Genomic DNA, 21834 nt, shown 5'->3' with positions numbered 1-21834 from the left:
GGGGCTCCAAGATGAGGGCACAGAATTTCAAAACCCTTCTGGCTGAGAAGATGGCCTCTAAGAAGGCCACTTTCCTGGAGAAGTGAAGCATCAAGTATATCCCCAGTAGTTTGAACGGGGGACTTGTAAGTTTTGAAAAAACAAGGTTTAGGTGTCAGGAGGAATAGTCTCTCTTACTGGGGGCATAATCTCATAGACTCATAGGCTGCGTCTAGACTGGCAAGTTTTTCCGCAAAAGCAGTTGCTTTTGCGGAAAAACTTGCCAGCTGTCTACACTGGCTGCTTGAATTTCCGCAAGAACACTGACTTCCTACTGTCTAAAATCAGTGCTTCTTGCGGAAATGCTATGCTGCTCCCGTTCGGGCAAAAGCCCTCTTGCGCAAATGCTTTTGCACAAGAGGGCCAATGTAGACAATGCGGTATTGTTTTGCACAAAAAATCCCTGATCGCAAAAATGGCGATCAGGGCTTTCTTGCGCAAAACCACGTCTAGATTGGCACGGACGCTTTTCCGCAAAAAGTGCTTCTGTGGAAAAGCGTCCATGCCAATCTAGACGCTCTTTTCCGCAAATGCTTTTAACGGAAAACTTTTCCGTTAAAAGCATTTGTGGAAAATCATGCCAGTCTAGACGTAGCCATAGACTTTAAGGTCAGAAGGGACCATTATGATCATCATCCCCCTGCACAATGCAGGCCACAGAATCTCACTCACCCACTCCTGGAATAATCCTCTTACCTATATCTCAGATATTGAAGTCCTCAAATGGTTTAAAGGCCCCAAGATGCAGAGAATCCTCCAGCAGTGATCCGTGCCCCATGCTACAGAGGAAGGCGAAAAACCTCCAGGGCCTCTCCAGGTCTTTGATAAAATAGATAACCATCTCCTGTGAAAAGACAGGCCAGTTGCTGATGCAAGGATGGAAGGTTAATATCACTGCTAGGTGGACCCTGACTGAAAGTAAGAAAGTCAGGCCTTATTGTTTCAGATGCAACAGGTACTCCAATATGAGTTGCCACTAAGATTACGTAAGCAGATTGCCACATTGGGAGGATGAGGTAGAGAATCGCTTCCATTTTACAAGGTAAGTGGCTCTAGTGGAGTTTTCTACTGCCTCAGAGGATAAAATGTATTTCCTCTGAGAAAACTTGCTCCTCAGGATTGTAAAATGCTCCCCCATGGAGCTTCCAGGCCCTCAGATGAAGAGCTCTGAGGCTCAAGTGCAACAGCAGAGCGTGGTCTCAAAAAAACAGGTTTGGGTATAGCATGAATGAGGTCTCCATCTGGAGGTTTAAGAGGGTGGCAAACCAATGCCGCCTGGGCCAGGGTAGGACCCAGTCCTGCTTGATCTTCATCAGAACCTTGTATATTATCAGGATATGAGAAAGGGATAATACAGTTGATCTATTGATGATAGAAGCAAGATGTCCTTTAAGAGATCACAGGCATGGGCCTTGGAGGGAACAGAACTAGTGGCATTTCCTGTGGTTGTGGGTTGCAAACAGGTCTATAAGGGGAGTCCCTCCCTGCTGGAAAATGCCCCTTGTAATGTGTGGCTGAAGGGAGCATTCGTGGTAAAAGGAGAAAGATCTGCTGAGGTGATCTGCCAGCTGGTTTTGCACTCTCAGGAGGCACACGTCTCAAGGTGGAGTGAATGCACTATCCAAACTCCCACAGCAGGATTGCTTCCTAGCACGGGCTGGGGAAGGGAGAAAGTGAGCTCCACTCTTCCTATTGACATAAAACGTGGCAGGCTACTGTCCATCAGAACCAAAATGACTTTGTTTGTGATGTGTGGCAGGAGTGCTTTATAAACTAGATGGACTGCACTGAGCTCCCAGACGCTGATACAAAAAGAGCGCAATTCTGAGGACCATCGGTTTTGAGTCTTAAGGGGCCCCAAGTGGATTCCCCAGTGCAGTACTGATGCATCCAAGACCAGAGACACTCATATATGGGGTTTCAAAAAGGGCACTCCCTCATCACTGATCATGCAGTGGTTCAGCTACCAAGCCAGTGAACTGAGGACTTGAACAGGAATGGTGAGCACTGAATCAACATGCTACAGGATAGGTGAACACACTGTGGCCTGCCACACTTGGAGAGGTCTAAGACACAACCTATCATGCTGCACTATATAAAGTGCATGACACCATGTGATCCAGAAGACTCCAACATTGTGACCCGGTGGGTTGTGACCCGGTGGGTCTGGAAGGACCTTACCAAGATCATGATTGCTCAAAACCAATTTTCCAGGAGCAAAGCTCTTGCCTGAATGGAGTCAAGGACTGAACCAATTAACTATCCTCAGCACTGGGGCAAGAGTGGATTTCTGTGTGTTTATCAGTAGGCCTAGGACCTAGAAAGTTAATTGGATTGAATGGATGTTGGATTCCACTTGAGCTCGGGACCAGCCTTTTACTAGTCAATTTTCAAGGTACAGAAAGACATGCAACCCCCGTTTCCTGAGAAAAGCCACCACCACAGGGGAGTGGGCAGGGACTACATGAGTCAGAGCAGGGGATGATGCTAGCCAGCAACTGCTCCCTGGGGGCATCCAAGGGTGCTGGATGCCACACTGACCAGCCCACTGCCAGTGCTGTTCCCCATGGCCATCCCGGGGTGGTGAGGGCTGCACTAGCCAGCCTGCCACCAGCATTGCTCCCCAGGGCAATCCCAAAGCAGTGGGGGTTGCACTGTCTAGCCAGTGGTTGCTCCGCAGGGCTGTCAGGACAGTGGGGGCGCGCTAGCTTGCTGTCCCCCGGGTGGTCATTTTGGAGTATAACAGTCCTTGCTATCACAGCTCTCCCTTTCCTTTTGATGATAAAATTGCATTCCATACACATCCCAATGTCATGGCAAAACCAAATCCTGACCTTGCTTTTAAGTTATAAGAGAAAGGTGCATACAAAATTGATAGCCCTAGCTTACTGGTTAGGCGTTCTTGAGCAAACACATTCACAGACAAATTGATGGGTAGACAGAGAAGCACAGACTCTCTCAAATACATAGTAGATGTAGAGCTATCAATTTCATATCAATAACTTTCCCTTGATGGGCCATCCAGGATTACCAGGTTTGTGTATTTTGGGTAGCAGATAGAAAGTCCCTGATTGGGTATGCGGGGGGTTAGTGTAAATTTGTTCCTGAGCAGCATCAGGGAGTTTCATGAGCAGTTTTTTTATGTTTTTATGGTATTCCTTAGTGGGGTCACAGGAGAGAGGTCTGTAGAATCTGGTATTGGTGAGTTGTCTGTTTGCCTCCTGTTCATGATGACTACAGCGCTTCCTTTGTTTATGGTGGCCTCTTTGATTATGGTGTTAGGGTTTGTTTTGAAGTTGTGAATAGCATTGCGTTCTGCATGACTGAGGTTGCATTATATGTTGTTGTTTGCTGATAATGTCAGCTTGAGCGCGTTTGCAGAAGCAGTCAATGTAGAAATCAAGACTTCCGTTACATCCGTTGGTGGGGGTCCACATAGAAGCCTTCCTCTTGTGGGATTGGTGGTGGGGAGCAGTGAGGTCAGTATGTTGTATATCGGTGTGTTGGAAATATTCCTTCAGGTGGAGGTGGCGAAAATAGTATTCCAGATCCCCACAGAACTGAATCATGTTTGTGGGTGTGGTGGGGCAGAAGGAGAGTCCACAGGGAAGCACTGGAATTAGAGTTCATCTGCAAATTCAATTCACATGCTAGTGGACTCAATCGTGATAAAAGCTGGTTGGAACACTACCAATTTAACAGCCATTGAAGGTGCAAATAGCTCTTTGTGTGGACTCCCATGTCAGGAAGGATACTATCCATTGACTTTGATTCTTATCTGCTTCATTTTAACTACCCAATCCTCAGATACTTACCGATTCCCTCTGCTCTCTGTCTCCCATCCCCTTCCTTTTTCTTCCCTCCCCCCTCCCCTTCTCCTCTATTTATTTTGGATGTGCACATCCTAAACTCATAACTCCGGTCATCTGAAGAAGTGGGCTGTACCCACGAAAGCTCATGATACCATCTACATGGTTTGTTAGTCTATAAAGTGCTACCAAACCTTTTTTTTTTTATTGTGACAAAGGTAAATCAACCAGTCATGACTACCTCCCTCCAGTAACCTTAAACCCTAACCCTAACTCTACTGCCTATTTTGGTCATCTCTCTCCTTCAATGTGTCATTTGGTACTGCAGGCAGAGGAATCTCTGGGCCCACTGCACCAAATGATGAATCATAATTGTCTGATATGGGCCATCAAGTTGAGTGTTAGGCCTCACTACATCCAACCAATAGGCACAAGGAGTACTTAGGCCATATGCTGGTAGTAGTCTGCCACCTTAAATATATCATAAAACAAACACTATGCTCAATATATCAATTTATTAAGACATATTTGCGTATACATTTCACAGAAAATATATCAAAAATATGAAGTGAGCCACCAGCTTGTACCAGTGCCCAATAATAAGTTCAGATGGGGGAATCTGGAACAAAAGGTAAGCAGTCAAACCACGAGTAGTAATTCCACAAAGGGATATCTAAGATAGAAGGTGAATAAATAAAATAGAATTGAATCTACCATTTCAGTGTAACCATGGTAGCTAACATACTGTCAAAAAAATAATATTCATGACAGCCAGTCCTGAAAGGTCAAGGAGATAAAATTGACAGAATCCAGGAATACTAATCTTACGTATGCTTAATGGCCTGAGTATTCTGTAACATATTGAACCTAGACTCTGCAACAAAAATCATACCAGTTTCTAGCGGGTTTTATTAAATTAAATATTTAAATACACTGTAAGTACTCTAGCCTTTTATTTATTTTGTTTTAAATACCAGTTATTTTACACTTCTAATATGCATTATACAAAAGTTGGCTAAGAGCACTGCAGATGTTTTCAGGGAGAACTGGAAATTGTGACAGCTGGGTAGGGGATAGCTAATGTTTTAACACCTCAGGAGATGGAGGCAGTTTGAGATTGTGAAATAAGCACTGTTGGATGTTTCTGGTAAAGCGATCAGCACCTGAATGTTAAATTAAAAAATCATCTCTTGGATCTAGGGTTAACAACCCACTGACAAGTCATGAATAGAGTAATTTGCAGTTCCCAGAACTATTGTTCTGGGCAGTTTGAAGACTCAAGGAGACAGTTTGGCAATAACTTAGGCCTAGTGTACACTATGCCCTGCCGTCGACCTAAGATATGCAACTTCAGCTATGTGAATGTAGTTGAAATCTACATACTTATTGCCAGGGCTCGCCAAACCGCAGCGAGCCCCGCTCGCCAGCCACACTGTCCGGCGATCTGCGCATGTGCAGGTTGTCCAAACCCGGCTCTTCTGGGTTGTAATCTACTCGCCATGGGTGAGTAGATTGCATTATTTGTCGAACCCTGCTTATCGCGGTGGTAAAGTCGGTGGGAGGCTGCTCTCTTGTCAACTCTGCCTACTCTTCTCAACCTGGCTGATTTATCGCATCTATGAAGGCATAATAATTTGACCGGTGGTGGAATGATCACTGCAGCTTGTCTGCACTGTGTTGTAAATGTACTGTGTTGTAACTATCACTCAGGAGTGTGAAAAAAAAAATCACACACACCTTGAGCACAGCAAGTTATAGCGCTGTAAAAAGCCAGTGTAAACAGGGTCCCAAATACTGTTAGCTACTCCTCTTGTGGGGGTGATTTATGTATAAGAGTGAACAGGGGATTGAACCTTGGGGTGGGGGCAAAGAGACAGGGCTGGGAAGGTTCTGGCACACCTATTGGAATACCCAGCTTTCAAATACTACAAAAGTTGGGAGCCCTAACTATGACACTTGCTGCCACTTTTTCTTGTTTGGTTAGTTAGGTTTGTTCCCCCTATACCGCCAAGAGTGGACATACCCTAAGAGAAGGATTGGCAGCCCCCATCACATGTGCCACAAGCGGATTTTCCTTGACACATGAGGCAGGAGCTCAGCCCTGCCTCTCCTCCCTCGGCAGCTGGGACCCTGTGCCACTGTTCTTTTAAAGCGTATACCTACGCCACAAGGCACAAAAAATCTAAACCCACCCAGCTCCACAGCAGCACTCACTTTCCTCCTGCTCCTGGAAGGTGAGTGTCATGGCTGCTTCTGCTGACAGGGATGGGGAAGGCCTAGGGCTGCGTTGGGGGGGGGGGGAGGGGGCAGATGGGTTGAGGACCAGAGGAGGGTGTTGAAGCTGCAGGCAGCCTGGGGACCAGAAGTGGGGGGGGGGGAGGTTGAAGCCACAAGCGGCCTGAGGACCAGAAGGGGGAGGGGGTTGTTGAAGCCATGGCCAGCTTGGAGACTGGAGGGGGAGGGGAGCATTGACGCTTCAGTGGATGAGTTGCTGCCATCGGGGGGTTTGGATATGTATTGAATATCCTGAAAAAACTACTGCTTTTTGCATGCTGTTTGTGCTCTATGTTGTAAGTGCATTGTTTGTGGCACATCAAATGTCCAATGACATTTTCAGACAAAGCATGAGAAACACTTCAAGGATAAAGCAGATAAGAATGAGTCAATCAAACAGGTCATCATGAGGTACGAAAAGCAAAGCAGTGTCTTCACTAATTTCTCTGTCATTAAAAAAAAATCAAGCCACAGAAGGACGTTACAAAATCGCACATTGTGTTGTAAAACATGGAAAGCCATTTACAGATAGAGATTATATAGAAGAGGCTTTTTCCAGTTGTTCAGATGCCTTGCCCAATAAAGAAACAATCATCTCCAGAATAAAAGACTTGCCTTTGTCTGCCAGTTCAGTGGTGACGTGCATAGGTGAAATGGCAGAAAACATTAACAAACAACAGAGGGTGGCATTAAAAGATGCAGTGGTATTTAGAGTTGCGCTTGATGAGTGTGTGGACATAAACTATGTACCACGGTTAGCAGTTCTTGAGAGATACTGTGCCTTCAGACAAAGTTCGAGAAGAGCTATGCTGCCTAAAACCCATGCATGGCACAACAACAGGGGAAGATATAGCGAAGATGTTTGTTATTCTTTTTGAGGAAAGGGGAATTGACATCACAAAAATATTTTCTGTGACAACTAACGGTGCCCCTGCTATGGGCAGAAAACAGAAGGGATTCGTAAAGTTCATTGAGGATCACATTGGCCACCCGACAGTAAACTTTCATTGTATTATTCACCAAAAAAATCTTTGTGCCAAGATTTCTAACTCTGAACTTAATAATGCAATGACTACAGTGGTGAAGATTGTGAATTTTCTTGTTGCTCGATCTGCCTTGACACATCAGCAGTTTCAAGCCCTGCCTAAGGAAATGGACAGTGAATACAAGGTGATTCTGCTTCATAACAATGTTCATTGGTCAAGGTGTGGGAACCTTCGTGGACTGTCTTGATACAATCAAGATCTTTTTGTCAGAAAAAAGGTCAAAACTACCCCAAACTGGATGATGACAAATGGCTCATGCAACTAATGTTTCTAATGACATCAGTGCACATCTGAACAAACTCAGCCTATGTTTTCAGAGTGCAGGCCAAACTGTTATAGGTCTTTTTGAAACATGGAAGGCATTTGTTGTGAAACTTGCCATTTTTTCTTGGGACACTGACACCTCAACTTTACGCTATTTCCAACATCTCAAAGAACTATTCAAACATCACACCATCAGTGTTGCAGAGATTAAAATGTACATGCAAGAACTCACATCAGAATTTTCTGTCAGATTTCAAGATTTCCAATGTTTTGGCCTGATGTTTTCCTTTCTAATCAAACCAGACAACTTCGCTGCCAGCGACATAGATTCAACAGTGTTTCTGTGGATGGGTGTTGAGGATTTTGAAATGCAGCTCAATTGAATTGCAAAACTCAGACTTCTGGACCTCAAAGTTTAGGCATGTGTGTCACACAGTTGAGGCTACTGAGACAGATCATGGGGGTCTCTTTCATGGCCTGTTGGAATTCCCTGCCTTTAAATTTGACTGCTTGAAGAAAATGGTATTAAAAAGTCAAAATTAGAACAAAATATTTCAAATTTTATCAAAACAAAAATGTTTCACTTCACCCAAACCAGATTTTTTCAGAATATTTGGTTTGCAAGCAATGGTCTTGCTCTGTTCCAGAATGGAAGAAATTTTGAAATTGCAAACCTTCCGTCACCCCCCAAAAATAAAAAATGGATGCCTTCACAGCTCTAGTCACTCGTTTCTTATACCTTTTGGCTATGTCTACACTCGCAGCTTCTTGCATGAAAAATATGCAAAGGAGGCTAAGCGTGGAATATCGCCGAGCCTCATTTGCATACCTAATGAGACACCGTTTTTGCAGAAGAGGCTCTTGCGCCCGAAGGAGCTGTCTACACTGCCCCTTCTTGCACAAGTAAAACCCTCTTGTGCAATGCCGTTACGCCGATTATTTGCAGTATAGGCAGCTCCTTCTGGCGCAAGAGCCTCTTCTGCAAAAATGGCGGCTCATTGGGTATGCAAATGAGGCTCAGCGATATGCCACGCTTAGCCTCATTTGCATATTTCTCACACGCGAGTGTACACATAGCCTTTGTGTTTAGCATTGCCATAGCAAGTTCCAAGACCAGAGGAAATGTTTTAGCTCTCATATGAAGAACCCAGGTGTAGCACACATTTATGCTTTTTCCTTTTTGTCTAGACAGAGGGGGAAAGTAAAATATGTAGCTCCAGAGGCACAAAGACCTTTTCTTCATCTTGATAGTTCAGAAAATGAAAATGAGATGCAGAGCCTAAAATGATCTCAGAAGAGCTCCACGTCTACTGTTGTCCAAAAACAGAATGCTATTTGCTTGTAACTAAGTGTGAGAGACTAGACAGATAGTCAAATTAAATTTCTATTGATACTGCTTCCTTTAAAAGGAAAATATTAGACAGTAGAAGAATATATAGCCAGTGGATGTTCTGAATTACCAGCCACAGTGTGTTATACAACTACATTAGCCTGCTCAAAAGCAACAAGTAGGCTCAAAGAGGTAGCATAGGGGAATCAGATATGGTACTTGCTTTCCTTGAATTAGTAATACTGCCTTTTGCCAGAGGACTGAAAATCAAAACCAAATAAACCCATAAGATTCATTGCCAACCTGAACTATGCACAAAGTACATACTCAGGGCACATGCCCCAGGGAAAGTGCACACATTAAAGCACCTTTGATGGTAATGTCGCATCCTGAAACAAAGGCAGGAAATCCTTACAGGAAAATTTCCCAGAAGAGGTGACTGTGATTCATTATATTTGTCAGTCAGGGAGTTGTACTTGAAATTGTTAAATAATTGCCTCAGAGGCAATGGATACACCTCAGTTCTCAGAGTCCTATCTGTACTAACTGTTAATATGAATGATCCCAGGGCTAATAAAAATAGGAAGTCACCTTTGCATCCATTGCCTAAATATTCCTCTATGTTGTTCTGCATGTTGGTTGGACACCACCACTGAGCACAGAAGTGGCTGTATTTCAGTGGGGTGCTGCACACAGAAATTGTAAAATATTTTAGTATTCTCTAAAGCATAATTATAATCAGGAATGTAAAAATTCAAAAAAAATCTACTAACCATGTAACCAATTGAATTTCAGTTACATGGTTAAACACCCTGTCAGACCTATGGGCTCCCGGACCCACAGGAGGCTCGCATACCAGACCTGCAGCCGGACCGATGGGTTGCTGGCGGTAGGCAGTTTAAACTAATACTTATCGGTTAACCATCTAATTGGTTAACTGTAGCATCCTTAATTCTAATATACTCATCTGTCGGCATTTGTAGACAAAATGAAGGTTATGAACAAAATTCTTTATGATCTACATTTTTTATATTTTAAGGTTCCTGCAAGTGATCATCTTGGTGCTCACTATACTATACATTCTTCTAGTCTTTTATGTTGCTTTATAGTATTCACTCTTCTTTTTTCTCCCCTCGCCCACTAAACAGAGTTATTTAGCATTCTCAACATAATTTTCATTGTCAAGTGTTATAAATATAACAAACAGCTGTTCACAGCAACACTTCCTCATGAACAGCTGCACAGGGAGTAATGGTGTAAGAGTGCTTGCTGTTCACAGCCCCCGAGGCCACAGAGTCACCATAACATCTATTTTGTGTTTCAATTAGCTCCTGCATGGTGTCAAGGAATATAATTATACAAAGCTCACTTCTTATCTCAAGAGCCCAAGCTCTAATCACAATAGAACTAGTTAACAAAACACGCTTTCAAGTTCCCTGAAGTCTATAGCTCCATGGTGTCTGAGGAAGTGGGTCTGGCCCACGAAAGCTCATCACCTAATAAACCATCTTGTTAGTCTTTAAAGTGCTACATAGTCCTGTTTTTTGTTTCAGCTAGACCAGACTAACACGACTACATTTCTATTACTATCCACACTCAATGTGCCAAATAGCCACATTTGGCTAGTATATTGGACACCACGGCTATAGCTACTGCTTAAGGAAATGTAATACTCCCAAGGCATTTTATTTTACAATACTGTGTTTGTTATAGTAGTTGTCTTTTTTCAAATGTTTTTCCCCTTTGTAATTTTAACTATTCAACAGTTTAGTATTAGCTCCCATGCTAGATAACACTGGATGTTATTAAATATTTTGTACATACAAAGTTACATTCACTTTATCCACATACAGTTTGAGTAACTGGATACAGAGTTTGGGTCCGAAGATAAGTCTACAATTCCCAACTCAGGGAACAGAATTATAGCCTTTACGCCAGTACTTAGAGTTGCCAAGTACTGTATGGTTGAAGTCACTAGATCTGCTTAAATATAAATTTCCATGGTCCCACTTTCTCTGTCTGCCCCAGCACTCCACTCCTTACCAACCCACATGGGGATATAGAAACTCTTTCCATAGCATTCAGGGGATACAGAAATCCAGTAGTGGCCAAAGATGCCCTGCTCAAAGCCCTCCAGCTCACCCTCAAATAGCCCCAATGCAAGAGTGCTGAGTGCCTTGACCATTCCTCTGTACCAAGGTTAACTTCACCCCATGGAGAATAACCGACTGTTTGCTACTGAGGGAAACTAATTCAGATCATAGGTGTGTAACATCACTGCATGTTCATTTTTTACTGGAAACAGGCAACTGATCCTGAAATCCAAGGAGTGGGGGGAAAGAGAGAAAGATCAGACAGCAATCATGATAGCCTGGGAATGGGGTAGACTCCCCTCAGGCTCTGAGCTCACTGCCAGTAGCACATCAGCTGATCAGACTCTGGGCATGGAGTTCCCCACTGGGAAAATCCATGCTCCCAGTAGGGAGCAACGAGCCAAGAGCTTCCCCATTCTCCCAAGGAAGCAGAGAGCCCTGAGGGTCAGCCATGCTCCTAGAAGGGAGAACCACGCCCAGAGTCCTGTTGACTGCCATGTTCCCAGTGGGGAGCAGGGAGCAGTGAGGGCAGGCAGCAACCCAGCTGGGACAGAAAGCCAGGACTGAGGTGGGTGGGCAGAAGGATTCTCTGTGGGAAGCAGAGAACCTGGACAGAAAGCTGGAGCCTCTTGTGGAGGTGGAATTATTTTACTGGTGTAATAGGGCACTAATACCTACAGGAGCAAAGCTGCAATGTGTACACTGACAAAACTTGATTGACTTAATCTGCCTTATGTCAACTAATGCTGAAGTGTAGATCAGGCCTAATACAAAAACTTCTTTTTTAATGAATTATTTCAGACTCAAGAGGCAAGAACTGAGTGTGATATAACTTGAAGGTTTAAAATCAGCCACTAGTCTACCACAATGAAGACCCAGACTTCTTGTAGGCCCAATCTGCACAGGAAGCAACAATCATGAAGTACAGATTCCTCCTCACAGAGGGTATGTCTACACTACCACCCCAGTTCGAACTAGGGTGGTAATGTAGGCAACCGGAGTTGCAAATGAAGCCCGGGATTTGAATTTCCCGGGCTTCATTTGCATAAAGCCGGGCGCCGCCATTTTTAAATGTCCGCTAGTGCAGACTCCGTGCCGCGCGGCTACACGCGGCACGGACTAGGTAGTTCGGACTAGGCTTCCTAGGGACTAGGCTTCCTAGTTTCACGAGGAGTAACGGTAGTTCGGACTAGGAAGCCTAGTCCGAACTACCTAGTCCGTGCCGCGTGTAGCCGCGCGGCACGGAGTCCGCACTAGCGGACATTTAAAATTGGCGGCGCCCGGCTTTATGCAAATGGGGAATGGAGCATGCTCCATGAGAATGGACTTTTTGAAGATTTTTCACGGCTAAACCCTAAGAAGTCTCCACTAAACTAAGAATGTTAAGTGTCAAGTAAATGACTAATCGTGTATTTGATACAATTTGTATTGAGTACATGATAAGCCAGATGTGCAGGAGGCCCAGCTCCTACTACATTTAAACTGCAAAGCCACAGTGGAGTGGGTCCAGGATGCATGCTGCACCTCTGCCTTTTAAAGGTAGTAAGCGCTGCGCACGGGGCGGATGAGAGTGCCGCGGGGTCCCAGGCAGCACAATTTCGCAGGGCCCTCCCCTTTGACACGGCGCATGCGTGGGGCTTCTGCAAGCGCGGGGCCCCTGCTAGCGCAGGGCCCGGGGCAGCCACCCCACTCGCTCTGCCCCAAATCCGCTGCTGGCTGCGCAGCTCTTACTACATTTAAAAGGCAGAGCCTCAGTGTCGCTGTGCCTCTGCCTCCCTCCCGCACCGGAGACGGTGTGGGGGGAACCAGCTTTTAGGCTGGCTCCCCCCAGCACTGGCTCCTGCTTCCCCTGATTGCTGCCTCTGATATAAGGCGGCAAACGGGGGAGAAATGCGAGTTGTCAACTCAACTAGCCGATAAGCCTAGGCTTTATTGGGTAGTCGACTATTCGAATACACCCTATACTAAATAGGTGCAAACACATTTTTTCCTCCACCCTGAAAGGCTTCTAACTCAGCATGCTCCAAGCCAGGACTGTAGGGTGAAGCCAGACATTTCCAGGACAAGGTGATGCCAGACACCAGAACTGAGGGCAGGAAGCCTGTGTCTCCAGTGCTCTCTATGACCTCTGTACAGATACATAGGCAGTATGGAGGGAAACTCTCCATTCGTCAGAAAGATAAGACATGAGCCAGAACAGGGAGAATGGGAAAGGAGTAGACCAGGAACTGCAGTTTGGTAAAATTGTAAGAGGTGATAAAGAAACTCTGATTGGGAGTTAGAAGGTGCAGACTGGGACTGACAGGGCAGGAAGACTAGGACAGGGAGCTGGAGTATGATGGGGAAAGCAGACTGGGACTGAGAAAAAGTGGGGGTGGAAGAATGTGTATGTGAATTCATCAGTGTCCACTATAAATTTAAGAGACACATTTTTTAGTTTATTCCTATGTTATACCTTATACCAAGAGCAGAATACACTCTTCATGAATGCAATTTTAAAATATCAATCTGTGCCTAATTCTTATCAATGAGGTTCTTGTCTGATCATGCAATTGAGACCAATCTATGAAAATACCATATTTCAAGTAATTTCTAAATCCTTTAACAAGAACAAAAAACAAGGGAGAGAAACAGAATGAAGGGACAATATAGCCACCATTGCAAATGGGGGAAAAAAACAAAATAAAAAACCAACACCCATCTTAAGTCTCCATTTCTTCAGGAAATGGAATATTATAGCTCCCTCTGCTGTCTCAGCAGTTCGATACCATCACTTGTCAGAGGCTAGAATTGGAAGGCAGGAGAAGAGGGGAAAACACACCTGAAAAATTAACATTTATTGGGTCTCTTATGGAACTCTGCAGGAAAACAATATTTGCAACATTGCTAAACAGTTTATTCCTAAGTATCTAAAAAGGCATTACAATACAAAATATTTAATATTTTTGAAACATATAGATAAGTTATCAAAAATGACTTTAATGAACCAACCAATGGAGGTGCTAATTTTTCTTATCAGCCTCTTGTAACTACTTGAACCATCTACTCGCTGTCTCTCTCACTTTTTTCTCCCCCCTCCTTTTTTCTCTCTTCCACCCTCCCCACCTTCCCTTATTTATACTTGGATCTGGACTTCTAATACTCCACTCATCTGAAGAGGTGGGTTGTGCCCACGAACGTTCATGATACCATCTACATGTTTTGTTAGTCTTTAAGGTGCTGCTAGACTATTTGTTGTTTTTTAAAAATTTTCCTGTTACAGATTAACTCAGCTTCCCCTCTAAAGATAAATTTGTAACTACATGAATATTTTTAAGTCTCATAAAAATATTAAAAGAGAGGAAATTTAATCCACCTAGTTCTGCTAAAGTATATTGCTAGAAGGGGAAAATACTTGTCACTACTCACCTCTTTGACACTAATTTCAATAGAGCTTGTACAATAATTTTAGCTTTAAACACCCCAAATTAAATGTGTGGCAATCTGATAGATGACTAACCTTTTATTTACAAGTTAAATGGAAATAAAATTAAGTCACTCTAACATCTTTTAAATATAGGGTAAAAATGTGTGGTTTCAAGAAACTCTACTTTACATTTGGTCACTCTGAAAGGAAATGTAATAGATGGCAAGCATAGTGTCAAGAAATCAACCAAAAAGTTTGTGTAATCTCATTCAAGAAAATAAGGTATTGCTTTTACATATCCACTGAATGAAAATGGCCAACATAATATTAGGCAATTTTCTGATATGTAATACAGACACATGTCCCTTCATTTATTCTTTACTGAATTCTATTCCACAATCCCTGATAGATATAAATACAGTGTTTCTTCTACATTAAGCAAGCACTCTGTTTGTTTATGGCAGTTTTGTGCACACACCAAATGTGGACCTGAAGTAGTTTATCCTTAATAGATATCTATAAATGCCTCATCATTCTTACTATACCAAATAAATAAGATAGTTACTAAATTATAGATAATGACTGCTTGGGAAAAAAATATCTGGCATCAAAAGACCACTATGACATTCTATTCCACTGACTTACCACTTAACATTTTTGTATTTTTTTTTTCAGACAGGTTCCATTGAAACAAAGGTAGTCTTATTATTTCAAATTAAAATTCCAAGATGGTTTACTATACTTAGCACCTATTCACTGTGCAACAGTACCCTAGCAGTGTATACTTCTAATCAAAATGCATTTAATTCTGCAATACATTTTATCTTCTACAGCAATGTCTAGTTGAGACCATCATGCATTTCATTCTACAAATGCATATGTCAAAACATCTAATTATATGAAGTGCTCTATGTGGGTATGTTTACACAACAGGTTTTTTCAGAAAAACAGCTGTTTTTCTGAAAAAAAAAAACTTCAATTACGTCCCCACAGCAATCGCATTCTTCCAAAAGAAAATTGAAACAACAGAGGGGATTTTCTGACATTGGTAATCCTCATTCTACGAGGAAAAAGCCTTTTTCCAAAAGAGCTCTTTTGGAAAAAGGCATATGTGGCCGGGGAACAGGGAGTTCTTTCCAAAGAAGAGGAAAAAGCACAGGTGCGCTGGTGGCCATTCCGTCCACAGCAATCACAGCTTACATGAGAGATGGCATCCATTCAGTGTGTACACTATCTTTCGAAAAAGCAAATTGCTTTTTCGATGCGCTTTTGTAGTGTGGATGCTCTCTGTCGGAAGAAGTTTTTTCGGAAGATCTCTTCTGGAAAAGCTTCTTCTGAAAGAAGCCTGCAGTCTAGACATAGCCTAGATAACTACTGACAACTACTGATAGTTATCTACATGGTATGATAAAAGTTTTAAATTTTAAACTCTTATGTTATCACTTGGAGCATGTCTGCACTGCAGGGCAAAAGTAAAATTAAGATACACAACTTAAGCTACGTCAATTGCATAGCTTAAATCAAAATAGCTTAATTCAGCTTTTGGCACTGTCTACACAGCTGGAAGTCAAAGGAAGATAATTCTTCCTTTAACTTCCCTTAATCCTTGTGAAATGAGGGTTACAGAAATCAGAGTCAGAAGTTCTCCAGGTCAACATTATTTTGAAATAAGAGTGCAGTGTAGATGTGCCCGTAACCTTTACACTGATAATTTAAATTCTTTGACAGTTTATTCGCTGCAGAGGAACAGATAAGGGTACAATATTTTTGGCCACAAAATAATGGTCTAAATATATCCGTCATATAGCTCCATTGATTAAATGAAGTTGCATAAGGGATTAATTTGATTTACCATGTTCATTTAAGGGTCTGAAATATATCATATAAATAAAGCACAGAGTCCAGGCAGAATCACTCCATTAACTATTTAACAAAAGTGCTTGTTTATATTTGATCTATTATTATAGGTGAGGAGGTTATTGTAACAACTGAACATCACAGGCAAGTTAAGACTGGATTCTTAGCTTTAGATGCAAATTTCAGTGCTGTGTGCTTTGTTTTTTATATACAACATAAACATACTATCAAACTTTGTACATCTGCCACAGAGCCATTATGTAAATATGTAGGTTTTTAAGCAATGTTTAATATGTCTTAACTTATGTGTCTGAACAATTTTTTAGCCTGTCACTAAGAAAAATTTGAGACATTTTTAGAGAGGGGGGGAGGATGGTCGCAGATATTCCTTAATTGGCTCTTAACACAAACATTCGTTAGTAATACAAGATGCTGCCTTACTAATATGAAGCAGCATATTAGAAAGCTATACTTCTCATAACAAAAACACACTTTCATTTTTCTGGTGCTTATCAACATTTTTCTTTAAGTACTTTTCAAATAATGGCTCACCTACCAGAAACTGGATATTTAAAAACTTAGTTGAAAAAAAAAATTCAGTACCCACTAGAAACAACATTTGTATTTGAAAGACAAGTGGACAGGAAATTCAATTACCTTTGATAAGATTCAAAAAGAGGTTTAAAACGTTATGCTTCTAGTACAATAATGTATAACATCCAATGATTTTTACTAATATTTAACAAGTACTGAGGCATGTAGACAAGCTATAAATTCAGTTAAATGTTGGTTATTTCATATTATGCATTTATTTCAATGTTATCACAATAATTATTCATTTTAAGTCTTCTTAAAAATTGAAGACAAGCAGAAAAATCTGTTATTGCCATAACATTTCTAAGATTTTAGATGCATAAATATCAGAATGTTCAAAATTATACTCACAGCAAATGTAATTCTGACACTGTACATATACAGTATTAGTATTTTTACATTAAGGCATAAAAATGAACACTGTGTGGGCCTGATCAATAACCCATGAAAGTCAACAGGAATCTTTCCACTGACTTTAGTGAGGTTTGGATTACATCCTAAATGTTCAAGATGTCTAAGTTACAGCTGTTTTGGGTTACATTTGAACTTCCTGATTTGTGTGTGTCTTAGGGATATTAAATATTGGTTAATTGAATAATTGAGTAACCTTATAAATTCGTATTGGTTACTCGACTATTCTGTAGTCCCCACAGCGGGGCCAGCAGCCAGTGAAATCCAGCCCCACTCCCGAGGAGCCCCCTGCCACTCCGCACTACTGCCTCTGTATCAAGAGGCAGCAGCACAGGGTGCCTGATGAGAGCTGGTCTGCAAGGGAAGCCAATTTAAAAACCAGCCTCTCTCGCAGACCGGCTGCCTGTCACCTAAAGCTGCTGCCTCTGATGCAGAGGTGGCAGCAACCCCCTGTCCAGGAAGAGGGGAGGTCTGAGCTCCTGGACCTGGTGTGAACTGGAATTAAGCCAGGCTGCCTGTCCACCTACCTCCTAATATACTTTAAATGCAGAGACGCAGCGGGGGTAGGTCCTGGACCTGTTGCAAGCCAGAACAGACAGGTTGCTGGCCAGCCTGGCTAAAAATTTACTGGCTGGAGGAGGGGATTCATGTAGTCTGTAGCATTAAACTACAAGCTTTTGCTTATCGGTTAATCAGTCAATCGATTTACATCCCTAGTGTGTCTAGATATCTATCACAATGTTAAAACAAGTTTACTAAATACAAAAGCATTTAAATATACTTCATGCCAGTAACTAGGCTTCATACATACACACATACAGCTGTTAAACAATAACTGCACATTTCTAAACTGAAATTGTTTTTTCCGGGGTAGCTAGTTGGTTCCCTTTCAAACTAAAGTGCTACTTTCCAATAGCATGAACTGAAAAAAACCCACCTAAAATTCAGATTCACCATTCTTTACACTCAGGGTGAAAAATCCTGAATCCAGTAAAAATCAATGGGAGGTTTGCCATTGATTTTGCTGTTGCCAGGATTTCACTGTCATTGTTTAGGGCCCAATTTTGGGACCACTCACAAAATTAAAGGTAATCTTGTTTGTTTGTGCGTAAGCACTTGCAGAATTGGGGCCTTAAAAATTTTTCTGGGGAAAAAAGGAGAGATTAGAGGAAGAACATGCATTGTAAGTATTATATGTCAACTGAGAACTCATTTGCTAAATTTCACGCAGAGCACATAACCGTTTGTAAATGTTCAAAGACTTAGTTTTATAATAGAAACAAACCCCTAACTACACCCCATTAGCAAATGTCACTAGAGTAAGTTTATAAAATAAACCTTTTACATGCACCTCAAAGCTGTTGCAGGCATTTTTGTAAGTGGTCATGCTTATATTTACTTTACCTGAACATTTACTGTACCTGTCACGCTGCGTGTTAATAAAAAAATAAGACGGAATGTTAGGTAATTTTCATATATCCTTTCTAAAGCTACGATAAGATTTTAGATATGATATTTCACAATTTCACTGTACAACAACTTATTGAAAGCAGTTTAGTTTTTTGACAATGATAAAAAATCAAATACAAAAATATTCTGTTTAGTTGGAGGAAAAAAAACAAACTAACACTCAGAAAGCAACATTTTTCTTCTTCCCTAGAGTTCTTATTTTGAAACACTTGCACAAGTGACAGATTTTGATATACAAGCTTCCTAACAATATCTATAGTTCTGAATCCACTTAGCAAAGAAATGGCATACTACTAATATTACTCTGGAATTAAAACACACATACAATATACAGTTAATAATAAAGAAAAAATGATAGCACTTACCAACTCCCCAAGCCATACAAAAGTTTACAATTAAACACAGCAAGCAGAAACAAAAAAGGTTTCTTCTATGCTAAAGTTGAAAATGCATAAGAGTACTCTGCGAGAAATTCAAGGGTTTAATTGAAATACTGCAAATTATTTAATTAAATAAACTAATCGCAATAAATATACACGTATGCAAAACAGTACTTACGTCGTTTCTGGGAAACGGCCTGCAAACATGCTGTGACAATATCACAGTTTTTCTGCACTTTATGTAAAAGCCTATCTTTCTGCTTCAGATGACGAAGCAGCTTTGCTGACTGAACACAGATTCTGTAATTCAGTTCTCGTACTATAGTTGCCAATTCATCAGCATCTGTCAATAAGCAGAACACAAAATTATTATAAGTTAGCCTAAAACACACAACCTGAGTTCCCTGTAGCACCTATGGCAGGGGTTGGCAATCATTTTTGATGGGGGACCACTCCAAGATTTTGGTAAGTGGTCAAGGGCCTCACTTTTCTTTGTGGAGGAGTCGTGAGGTCTGGGATGGAAGTTAGGTGCAGAAGGGAACTCAGGGTCAGGGACTGGGGTGCAGAAGAGGGTGTGGGGTCTGAGAAGCAGTTTAGATGAATGAGGGGGTTCAGAGTGTGCAAAGCTTCCCCCACTTCCCCCCAGCACAGAGGGGCAGATGGAACAGCCAGCCACTCTGAGACCCGGATCTACTCCCTGCCTCTGGGTCTAGTGGTGTATGCCACAGGTTAGACTAAAAGGCTTGGAGGGCCAGATCTGGCCCCCAGGCCATATTTTGCCCGCACCTGACTAATGGTAATAACTGCAATAGCAGTCACTCAAAGGACCCAGTCCTGCAAACATTTACACATGTTGCTTTTCTAACTATAGAAGCTTTACTGGATGGGTCTACTCGTATGCATAAGTGTTTTCAGAAGCAAAGCCAAAGTCAATAACTAACTTACACACACTGTGAAAGGGAAGAATTTTAATTTTTCTAATTTATAAATTTGTGCTTATTGTGACAGATATAGCTAAAATACTTACTAGCTATGCAGTTACATATATACCTTAAAATATGGTTCTCTCTGGAAACCATATATGGAACACTTTTATTTGTAGATTCTGAATACATAGAGGAATCAGATCATTTTCATGGACTTAGGAGTAAGAATTAGTTTTTTACTCTGGTTGAAGGTAGAATCAACAGAGGGAGTGAGCTGGATTTTATTCTTTCCTGTGTATCAGAGCCATTCACTAATTTACAGTTATACTCATGCAAACCCTCACAAGCTTTGATTCATTAAATATATTCTAGACTAAACGAATCATGAGTTGAAACTGCAAGTTTCCACTAGAAACTGAGGAAGACTGTGGTTTCCCTCCATAACATCAGACAGAGTAATATCACCTTAAGAGGCCAGATATAGATGTAGAAAGCTATTTGCACAGAATTGAAGAAATTGGCAGGTTTCACTTCCTGGTTTTTTCCCCCCATCAACAAGAATGATTTAGTACCAGGAGACAAGAGGCCTTTGTATAGTCCTCCTTTGCTTAATATCTGGCATCACAGTTGCTTAGTTTTCATGAACATTCTTGGATAGATTTATTTTGCTTTTGACTGAGTTCAAGTTTTCCAAAGTGTAAGACAAATGAGGTAAAAGCTTTGTTTACCTTTTCCCCTCAGACTCTATTTCCAAACAAACAAGCTAACACGTCAAAAAGTTCATCAGAAAAAAAAAAAGTGACCCAAATGCTACCTTTAATAACAAAGAAACCGTAATGCATGGCCAAGTTTACAGAGTTGTCAAGCTTCACTAGTTTAATACTATAGAAATTGTGCATAAGGTCACACAGAGCTAAATAAATTCACAAAACCTGTTTCCTTAAGGCACTATCTGGCAATGGTAAGGTCAACAAATCTTTCAGGAATAAGTGACAGCTGGTCACTATTTGACATTTATGTAATTTCATATAAAAATCAGGAACCCATGTCTTGTGTGACAGATTTCAGAAAAATATGAACATGGTCCAATATTTTCAGTTATGCATTTCACTCATGCTGCACCTGGTCACCATTCAAGTACTGAATATTTTGATGAAATTCTGGTTATCCTTCTTTCTTTTGTGCAGGTGATAGAATGAACAGTTTATGGAGAGGAGAAACAGCAGTGTAATTGGGAAGAATGCAATACTTAGTAGCAGAACCAGCTCCTGTTTGTTTTGGAAAGAGAGGTAAGAAAGTAACTTTTGTGGAAATGAAGGAAAAGGTAACACTTGCATGGGCAGAGAAAGTGAAGTAGTGGGTGGAGAAGTAACTCCAGGATAATAGAGAGGAGGTGGGAGTGCAGAGAAAGGAGGCAAAATAAAAGATGTTGTGAAGGATTTGAGTGATGCAATCACTGTTCCTCTGGTACAAAGAAGAGCTGTACAGAGGAGGGAAAGGGTCACAATGGCCAGAACCCCTGTGCAGTTGTGGATAATTCTGGAAGAATGTAACTCTTGTGTTGGTGGAGTTGCTGGCCAGGGGTGAGTGTAGGATGCCAATCAGGCCACACCCAGTGCCAGTGGAGTGGCTACACAGGGATAGACTTTAAGGCCAGAAGTAATTATCATGACTATCTAATTGGACCTCTTACACACTGCAGGCTGCAGAACCTCATCCACCCACCCACCCAGGGTACTGCTGATGGGGTGGTGGAGTATGAATGTTCGGGCTGAGGGACGGGATGCTTCCAGTGCTGGAGGGGTGGTCAGGGCTGGGTTTGAAATGCAGGACAAGAGATTTCTATTACTATGGGGTGGCCAGGCAACATGAGGTGAAGCTGTACAGCAGGGTACTTGGTTCCTGAGGATGGCTGGGCAGGAAATATTCATTTCC

The 21834-nt window shown here is 41.8% G+C and overlaps 1 protein-coding gene and 1 long non-coding RNA gene across 6 annotated transcripts in view; one reads left to right on the top strand and one right to left on the bottom strand.

The window, feature by feature from the left end:
* TBC1D30 (TBC1 domain family member 30) overlaps positions 1-21834 on the bottom strand; it is an 87379-nt gene that overhangs the window by 64546 nt on the left and 999 nt on the right. For all 4 annotated transcript variants that reach the window (XM_075931080.2, XM_025188268.3, XM_025188265.3 and 1 more), the window contains exon 2: positions 19152-19316. In XM_075931080.2, the coding sequence (XP_075787195.1) occupies positions 19152-19316 (165 nt within the window). The remainder of the gene's footprint in view (positions 1-19151; positions 19317-21834) is intronic.
* LOC142829727 (uncharacterized) lies at positions 2291-21191 on the top strand. Of its 2 annotated transcripts, none has more exons than XR_012904474.1 (3): positions 2291-2434; positions 4396-4479; positions 21087-21191. It is a non-coding gene; the product is annotated as an uncharacterized LOC142829727 (long non-coding RNA). The 2 variants fall into 2 exon arrangements; XR_012904475.1 differs by lacking the exon at positions 21087-21191 and adding an exon at positions 9558-9653.

This window comes from Pelodiscus sinensis, chromosome 1, assembly GCF_052426305.1.
Source record: "Pelodiscus sinensis isolate ZL-2025 chromosome 1, ASM5242630v1, whole genome shotgun sequence".
In the NCBI taxonomy this organism is placed as follows: Eukaryota; Metazoa; Chordata; order Testudines; family Trionychidae; genus Pelodiscus; species Pelodiscus sinensis.
The sequence above is the reverse complement of the archived record's forward strand: the minus strand, read 5'-3'. Positions and strand labels throughout refer to the sequence as shown.